The 9,608-nt window shown below is 41.9% G+C and overlaps 1 protein-coding gene across 1 annotated transcript; it reads right to left on the reverse strand.

Annotated features, from left to right (window-relative positions):
* Positions 1-465: 465 nt before the first annotated feature.
* Positions 466-9,469, reverse strand: LOC131106355 (rab GDP dissociation inhibitor beta). The gene is made up of 11 exons (XM_058055321.2): positions 9,299-9,469; positions 8,942-9,049; positions 8,777-8,873; positions 8,576-8,710; positions 7,073-7,271; positions 6,871-7,002; positions 3,255-3,354; positions 3,011-3,182; positions 2,796-2,940; positions 2,671-2,725; positions 466-1,591 (listed from the first exon to the last, which is right to left on the reverse strand). Exons 1-11 carry the CDS (start codon positions 9,338-9,340, stop codon positions 1,478-1,480), a joined length of 1,299 nt encoding a protein of 432 aa, XP_057911304.2. The 5' UTR covers positions 9,341-9,469; the 3' UTR covers positions 466-1,477.
* Positions 9,470-9,608: the final 139 nt, after the last annotated feature.

Raw genomic sequence — 9,608 nt, forward strand, 5'->3', positions numbered from 1 at the left:
AAAACGGGGGCTGATGTGTTGAAACTTTATATTAATTTTGAGGCCACATCCATTTGTAATAAGGAGAATTTGCTGTTGCCAGACAGGCTACAGTGAATGCCCTACTTTATTTGGTTTCTTAAGTTTGCTGAACCAATTAAATGCTAATTTTAAGATTCAGAGTCAGGTAGCGCTAAAACAAAGATTAAACCACACTCTTAACACGATTATACACTGTTTATTCCAAAATATGACAACATAAAGACAACTTTATCCAAGCGTTTACTATTAGCTTCTCGAGCTTCCAACTAGCTTTCATGCTGCATTCAATCCAACTGGGAAATCTGGACAAATTGCTGTTGCCAGACAGGCTACAGTGGATGTCTGACGTTATTTGGTCTCTTAAAGTTTGCTGAACCAATTCAATGCTAATTTTAAGATTCAGGGTCAAGTAGCGCTTAAACAAATATCACACCACACTCTAACATGATCATACACTGTTTATTCCAAAATATGACAACATAAAGACGACAACTTTCTCCAAGCGGTTACTATTAGCTTCTCGAACTTCCGACTAGCTTTCATGCTGCATTCAATACAACTGGGAAATCTGGACAAATTGCTGTTGCCACACGATCATACACTGTTTATTCCAAAATATGACAACATAAAGACGACAACTTTCTCCAAGCGGTTACTATTAGCTTCTCGAGCTTCCGACTAGCTTTCATGCTGCATTCAATACAGCTGGGAAATCTGGACAAATTGCTGTTGCCACACGATCATACACTGTTTATTCCAAAATATGACAACATAAAGACGACAACTTTCCCCAAGCGGTTACTATTAGCTTCTCGGGCTTCCGACTGGCTTTCATGCTGCATTCAATACAGCTGGGAAATCTGGACAAATTCATAGCCACACGCAGCAATCTGACGCCCCGCAACCACCGTGATGCAAAAGATTCTATGTATTGTGTAAATAAGACATCGCTATTTAACACAAATTATATATGGAAATTGGTATGTGGGTTATATTGCGTTATGCTCCCAGCATGACACATATATATTAAAAAGATCCATAGTGTCAAAAAGATAAGGTTGGTTTTCAAATGATCTACTTACAAATAAAGCAATAACTAGCTTAACGGGCTTTACGTTAACCAATGTTGACACTTGTATGTTAAAATGTTCTGATACTCTCGAACGCAGCATCATTACGGCGCTTCATAGGTTTGTTTCGCTACAAAACTGTAGGGGGAGCTAGGGAGCCTTTAGCCTCTTCAATGTCGCCACAGAAGAAGATAAACGTACAAACACGATCCAGCTAGCTAGCTGTAAAGAAAATACCACAAACGAGAATTTTATACCCAACTGGAATACGGATTTTGTGTTTCTGTACAAATAGAAACCTAGTTTTCTATAGAGAGTTACAGTATCCAATTCAGCAGTTATGATAAAACACAATATTGACATCTTAATAGCTTGCTAAATGCTACTTAGCTAGTCTTCATGGGAGGCGTGTGACCAGTGATGCGACGGTACATGTCCTTAATGTCCTCACACTCGCTCCCAAAGTGGTTGCTTTCATCATAGGAGCGAGAAACAAAAATCTGAGCGAGAAGAAAGCTTGTCAACAAGTGCTACACATTATTATTCTCCTCAAAGTACAGTACAGTGCATCGGGAAAATATCTACAGAGATTGACTCCTCCCACTTCCAGATCCGACTGCATTAAGGGGAATATCCGTGAAGTAGGAGTATTTTTTGTAGTTATAACCTAAAAACCTGTTTATGACTCTCTAAATATGCTTAGAGCATTATTATTACAATGTAGACATGAAATAACACAATAACATCATCTCACACAGGCTACTGCAGGGACATACCAAATGGCCGCCGCTTGATTGGCTGTGAATACTTATACACATGGGATTTCTTAAGTGTTTTAATTATTATTTTTAATATATTTCCAAATATAAAAAAAAACGTTCATGTTGTCAATACGGGGCATTCATGTGTACATTACACAGGGGAATGGAATAATGCCGTAAATTCATTCATTCATTCATTTTCTACCGCTTTTTACCGCTCAGCCACACGAAAGTCGCAGGGGTGCTGGAGCCTATCCCAGCTGTCTTCAGGCGAGAGGCGGGGTACACCCTGGACTGGTGGCCAGCCAATCACAGGGCACATATAGACAAACAACCATTCACACTCACATTCATACCTATGGACAATTTGGAGTCGCTAAATAACCTAGCATGTTTTTGAGGGTGGGATTGAACTAGGGTCTCCTAGCTGTGAGGCGCTAACCACTCGACCGCCGTGCAGCCCTATATATTCTTTTATTATGTACTCATTCATTCATTCATTTTGTACCGCTTGTCCTCACCAGGGTCACGGGGGTGCTGGAGCCATAGACAAACAACCATTCACACTCACATTCATACCTATGGACAATTTGGAGTGGCTAATTAACCTAGCATGTTTTTGGAATGTGGGAAAAAACCGGAGTACCCGGAGAAAACCCACGCATGCACGGGGAGAACATGCAAACTCCACACAGAGATGGGATTGAACTCGGGTCTCCTAACTGTGAGGTCTGCGGGCTAACCACTCATCCGCCGTGCAGCCCGGCCGTTAATTCACGATGACCATTCACCGGATGCACTGTACCATTTTTTACTACCTGACTCTTGCTTCCATCATCATTGGGAACCAGCAGGCTGCTGACTGAAACAAATCTGGATGCAAAAAAAAAAAAAACGACAATGACATATAAAGGTGATTAGAAGCTCAGTTGATCTAACTTACTTCTGCACGATGGGTTCCAGAAGGTCCAAGCCCGGCTGCACCTCCTTCTCTGGGTTGTTGCTTTCTACGGCTGTGCTCACCGTGGCGATGTACATCCCATCTGAAGCCACATTATGAGTGTAGGACACCACGGATATGAAGATGTCTGCATAGACACACCAGGGGTATTGTAGCGGCGCGCCAAATAAAGCAGTATTACCTGGCAGACGGCGCACCAGACTTCCTGTGGAGTTGTGTTTGCGGGATGATGATCTGACACGAGTTGGCCTCATGGGTGTTTTTCACGGGATGGTTGAGTAAACAGATGACCCTGATGACTTTCCCCACCTTCCTGACACGGTTGGGAACGTAGCTGGGATCGCAGACCAGCTGTTTGCACTGGAACAACTGTGAAACGCAAAGAAAGAATCGCTACGTACGTACGTACACCACGCTCATTCCAAACGCGAGCGCCCTTGCCTTGCCCTCTGATTTGACTGCTTTCACTTTGCCGTCGTCCAACACGATTTCATCCACCGCTCTGTTCAGCAGGAACGTTCCTCCGTACTCTGCACTCAACCTGACACACAAATAAAAAATTTCAAACCAGGAGAGCTGAAGCCCATACGTGGATAAAAGCATTAAGACAAATATACAGGAAGTGGAAATGTCAGGACACATGGCACCCGTCGCCCCCTGGTACCCCCTCTGCAGGTAAAAACAGCTGGCACTGTGGCCCTACAGGGTCACAATTTCCAGCCCATTCCACACAGATACACACAGAAACAGAAGATCTGCCATTTATTTGTCTTTGCCTTTCACACAGAACCCAGACTAGCGGAATATTTCTGCAACTGTGTCTGCTATCACACAGTATTCTAGCATCTCGGGTGACATTATGTATAATACTGCCAGTACCGGTCATACAAACAGAATTTCCAGAACGAAAACTTCGAAAACTTTATGGACAGAAAATAGCCTGACCTAAGCTCACAAACTTGAAAGCGTAAAAATGGGCCAAAATATCTTGAAAAGATTAATAATCAACATTTGGGTGGCTTAGTCCAAACCCGGCCTGTATGGACCCGAATATAAGACGACCTGCCAGTTTGCATGTATAAATCTAGACCCAGAGTATAAGACAAGAAAAAGTTCAAATTAATTTGATGCATTCCAAGACTTCAGCCCGTTTTAGTCATGTGTGAGTGATGGGAAGAAAAGCTCTGGGGAAAATAAGTTTGGCATTACCTATCGGTCCGCATGTATACATTTCTAGACTGAATATAAGACAACCCTGAAGAAAATACCTTAATAAAACACCTTAATTGAAAAATGGCTGCATCTTTCCGTGTTATTGGAGTATGTGTGAGTAACAGGAAGAAAAGCTCTGACTTGCTTGGGGGGAAGTCATTTGGAGCCACCTTCCGTTTTGCAAGAAGAAATCTAAACCCTGGATATAATTGTGTTTTATATTCAGGTCAAATGCATTATGTGCGCTTTTCAACAACATGAGTGACAGGAAGAAAAGCTCTGACTTGCTTGGGGGGAAGTCATTTGGAGCCACCTTCCGTTTTGCATGCACAATCTAAACCCTGGATATAATTGTATTTTATATTCAAGTCAAATGCATTACGTGCGCTTTTCAACAACATGAGTGACAGGAAGAAAAGCTCTGACTTGCTTGGGGGGGAGTCATTTGGAGCGACCTTCCGTTTTGCATGCACAAATCTAAACCCTGGATATAACTGTATTTTATATTCAGGTCCAATGCATTACGTGCGCTCTTCAACAACATGAGTGACAGGAAGAAAAGCTCAGACTTGCTTGGGGGAAGTCATTTGGAGCCACCTTCCGTTTTGCATGCACAAATCTAAACCCTGGATATAATTGTATTTTATATTCAGGTCAAATGCATTACATGTGCTTTTCAACAACATGAGTGAGAGGAAGAAAAGCTCCGACTTGCTTGGGGGGAAGTCATTTGGAGCCAACTTCCATTTTGCATGCACAAATCTAAACCCTGGATATAATTGTATTTTATATTCAGGTCAAATGCATTACGTGCGCTTTTCAACAACATGAGTGACAAGAAGAAAAGCTCTGACTTGCTTGGGGGGAAGTCATTTGGAGCCACCTTCCGTTTTGCATGCACAAATCTAAACCCTGGATATAACTGTATTTTATATTCAGGTCAAATGCATTACATGCGCTTTTCAACAACATGAGTGACAGGAAGAAAAGCTCTGACTTGCTTGGGGGGAAGTCATTTGGAGCCAACTTCCGTTTTGCATGCACAAATCGAAACCTGGATATAATTGTATTTTATATTCAGGTCAAATACATTACGTGCGCTTTTCAACAACATGAGTGACAGGAAGAAAAGCTATGACTTGCTTGGGAGGGGGAAGTCATTTGGAGCCACCTTCCGTTTTGCATGCACAAATCAAAACCCTGGACATAATTGTATTTTATATTCAGGTCAAATGCATTACATGCGCTTTTCAACAACATGAGTGACAGGAAGAAAAGCTCAGACTTGCTTGGGGAGAAGTCATTTGGAGCCACCTTCCGTTTTGCATGCACTAATCGAAACCCTGGAAATAATTGTATTTTATATTCAGGTCAAATGCATCACGTGTGCTTTCCAACAACATGAGTGACAGGAAGAAAAGCTCTGACACCGCTTGGGGGGGGGGGTCATTTGGAGCCACCTTCCGTTTTGCATGCACAAATCTAAACCCTGGATATAATTGTATTTTATATTCAGGTCAAATGCATTATATGTGCTTTTCAACAACATGAGTGACAGGAAGAGAAGCTCTGACTTGCTTGGGGGGGGTCATTTGGAGCCACCTTCTGTTTTGCATGCACAAATCTAAACCCTGGAAAGAATTGTATTTTATATTCAGGTCAAATGCATTACGTGCGCTTTCCAACAACATGAGTGACAGGAAGAAAAGCGCTGACTTGCTTGGGGGGGGGAGTCATTTGGAGCCACCTTCCGTTTTGCATGCACAAATCTAAACCCTGGATATAACTGTATTTTATATTCAGGTCAAATGCATTACGTGCGCTTTTCAACAACACGAGTGACAGGAAGAAAAGCTCTGACTTGCTTGGGGGGAAGTCATTTGGAGCCAACTTCCGTTTTGCATGCACAAATCGAAACCCTGGATATAATTGTGTTTTATATTCAGGTCAAATGCATTACGTGCGCTTTTCAACAACATGAGTGACAGGAAGAAAAGCTCTGACTTGCTTGGGGGGGAAGTCATTTGGAGCCACCTTCCGTTTTGCATGCACAAATCTAAACCCTGGATATAACTGTATTTTATATTCAGGTCAAATGCATTACATGCGCTTTTCAACAACATGAGTGACAGGAAGAAAAGCTCTGACTTGCTTGGGGGGAAGTCATTTGGAGCCAACTTCCGTTTTGCATGCACAAATCGAAACCTGGATATAATTGTATTTTATATTCAGGTCAAATACATTACGTGCGCTTTTCAACAACATGAGTGACAGAAAGAAAAGCTATGACTTGCTTGGGAGGGGGAAGTCATTTGGAGCCACCTTCCGTTTTGCATGCACAAATCAAAACCCTGGACATAATTGTATTTTATATTCAGGTCAAATGCATTACATGCGCTTTTCAACAACATGAGTGACAGGAAGAAAAGCTCAGACTTGCTTGGGGAGAAGTCATTTGGAGCCACCTTCCGTTTTGCATGCACTAATCGAAACCCTGGAAATAATTGTATTTTATATTCAGGTCAAATGCATTACGTGTGCTTTCCAACAACATGAGTGACAGGAAGAAAAGCTCTGACACCGCTTGGGGGGGGGGGGTCATTTGGAGCCACCTTCCGTTTTGCATGCACAAATCTAAACCCTGGATATAATTGTATTTTATATTCAGGTCCAATGCATTACGTGTGCTTTTCAACAACATGAGTGACAGGAAGAAAAGCTCTGACTTGCCAGGTCAGGCATGTTAAGTTTTCTGAATTTTTTTGGTGAAGACGTATCGTCTTTATACTCAGGGCGAATTGATCAAGTGTTTCCTATAACTTCAAGAAGTGATTGAAAGTGTAACCTGGCAAATCCTTGTGGTAGTTCAGACAGTCCAAAGACCGGGTAGAGGTATGGGCTAGTGTTGTGGCGAGCCAGAGACTCAGCATACAATCTGATCCTCTTGATGGTCTCCACACAGGGCTGGTCCAGATAACTAACAGGTACACAAAGACAGCCTATGAAACGTTAAAATGATTTGGTTTGGTTTGCGCAACGTGACCTACCTCTCTCTACCGTGCAAGGCTATGGCGTGACCTATGAACTCCACAACATCAAGCCCCAGGTCAAACCGAGAGAAGAGATCCCGGGTTGTGGTTTTGTCGGGATCCACATCCTGATACGTACGAGGGTTTCTCACGTCGAAGTTGTGAGCAAAAAGCAGCAGCTTCCTGAACCTCCTCTTGTCAAACATGCCCATCAGATCTGAAAAATATTAGACACTGAAGTTGGGAACAGTAGACCTAGATTTGCAGACCGGGACCATTGGTCCTGCTTTTCACAAAGGGTAACTGGAGGGGTAACTTCTGGGGTAGTCTTTTCCAGGGTGGTGGAGAGACTGGTCCACATTTTGATTTTCGTTCCGGTCGTAGAACCCTAGACTGATCCCTGCAAAGGTACTGGAGGGTACATGGGATTTTGTGGACTTGGACAAGATATTTGACCGTGTTCCCCGCGGTGTCCTGTTCGGGGTCCTCTGGTAGTGTGGGATTGGTGGGCACTCTACCATACGCCATTGTGTCCTTGTACAACCATAGCAGGCGATGTGGTCCTGATGGCCTGCCATCATTTTTACTGGGGCGTTTTTTCAGCTGAGTATGCCTCAGGTGGTAGGAGACCGAGTAGTCCGGGCTTCCCTTCTGAAACAGCAGGGGTCTCAAACACGCGGCACTAGTTTGAGGCCCCCGCATTGATATGAAAGTTTAATGTTAGTGCAGCCCGTGCAAGTTTGATATGGATGCTGTATGGTATCATGTACCCAGAAAAAATTATTACGTTTGATTCATGTTCATGTTAAAGGTTAAATAACTGTTAATAGTGATCCTCCCTATCCGTGTGGAAGTGGTAAGTTTTTGGCTATTTAAGTTTAAAGGAAATAACTTGAAGGCTACCGTTTAGGTCGCTAGCTCTCTAGTTTGCGAGTTAGCATGTGTCTCAAGGCCCTGCAGTTGCGCAATATGTTGTAAATAAAAAGAGTATAAATGTGACTATAGTCGTGTTTTGTCATGTCTACAGGGCTCTAATAATGCTTTGTTAATTAAAAAAAATAATAATAATTTGTCTACCATCCAACTATATGTGGTTTTTTAAGTTTTTATTATGTGCTGTTTGCTGCTATTATTATTATTATATTTATTTATTTATTACTGATTCATTGATTTTCTTTATTTATGATTTATTTATTTTTCATCTTATTTTGTGTAGAAAAATAAAAAGTAAGATATTTGAGAACAGTGGAATGTTTTATCAGAACTTTTCTAGAAAATTGGAACCAAAGCAAAGTTTTTTTTTAAAATTTGTTTTTAATAAATGCGTTTTTTTGTTTTGGTTTTTTTTAACCTGATGCGGCCCAGTCTCACCCAGACCCGAGCTCCAGTGGCCCCCAAGTAAATTGAGTTTGAGACCCCTGGTCTACCACTTACCCTGTTCAACTCGTGACATTTATGAAGAGCAAAATAGAAATATGTAAATGAGCTATTGCTATCCCATTGATGACAGCATCAATGTACCTGACGTGTGGGTGTCTTCCTCAGTGGCCGGCACTTTGTGCAATTTGCCCGCCATGTACACGTAACTCCCCTCAACCACTCTGAAGTCCACATAGCGTGTGACCTCCGTGTCCACCAACATTTTCACCAGTTCGCCTAATGCAGCAAACACAGCGTGAAAGATATGAAATGAAAGGAAACCAACACAACCTAACCTCTCACCATTGGCGAGGAAAAACTTTGGGATAAGATCAACGTTCCACTCTTTTCCACGAAGGGTGCATTCAGCAGGGCCGGGAACTTTGAACCTCCTGTACAACTGAGAGAAGACAACAATGAAATCAGTAAGTTATAATGGCAACAATTCACATGCTCGGGTAAGAACACCTCCTCAAGAGGAGAAACTGATGCACTCTGTCCTCCGTAGTAACCATTCTTGTCCATGTGTAGGACCTTTTTGCCATTTTGTGACATTAAACCCGAGAGGACACATTCCTGCAGGAGCCAAGCAAATATTAGTGGTGGAAATATGAGCAAAATAAAGTGAAAGTGCACAAATTTATGTACCTGCTCCTCTGAATAGAGCTGCTCCTTGTTGTAAACCACCTGAATGATCCCTTTAGATTGCATACTATATAGTGTACAGTATATGGAGTCACATAATATGCATATGAGACACTTTATAATAAGAAGCAGCTCTATTCAAAGAAGCAATGAGTACTTTCACTTAACAAATAGCCTTACCTTAAGTCCAGTCCCAAGCACTATAACATCATACTCCTGCATTTCAACAGCTATGATGAGGATGAGTGCCAGTAATTGCTTTGTGTTCCCCTGTACAGTAATCCTCTTACAAGTGGCACATTTATGTGTCTAGGTGCGTCTGTTTCATCACCCTGCACCAAGGTTTTTGTTGTTGGAAAAAAAAAGTGTCTTAAATTTAAAACAGAAACAAGATAATAATAAAACCATATTACTATTTGCAAATTTTCTATAATAATCTATTAATCTCAAGTGCAATTTTAAATGTGAAATAACGAATATATTTGACCTA

Source organism: Doryrhamphus excisus, linkage group LG18 (genome assembly GCF_037039965.1).
Source record: "Doryrhamphus excisus strain RoL-2023G ecotype Guam linkage group LG18, RoL_Dexc_Guam_v1.1, whole genome shotgun sequence".
Lineage (NCBI taxonomy): Eukaryota > Metazoa > Chordata > Actinopteri > Syngnathiformes > Syngnathidae > Doryrhamphus > Doryrhamphus excisus.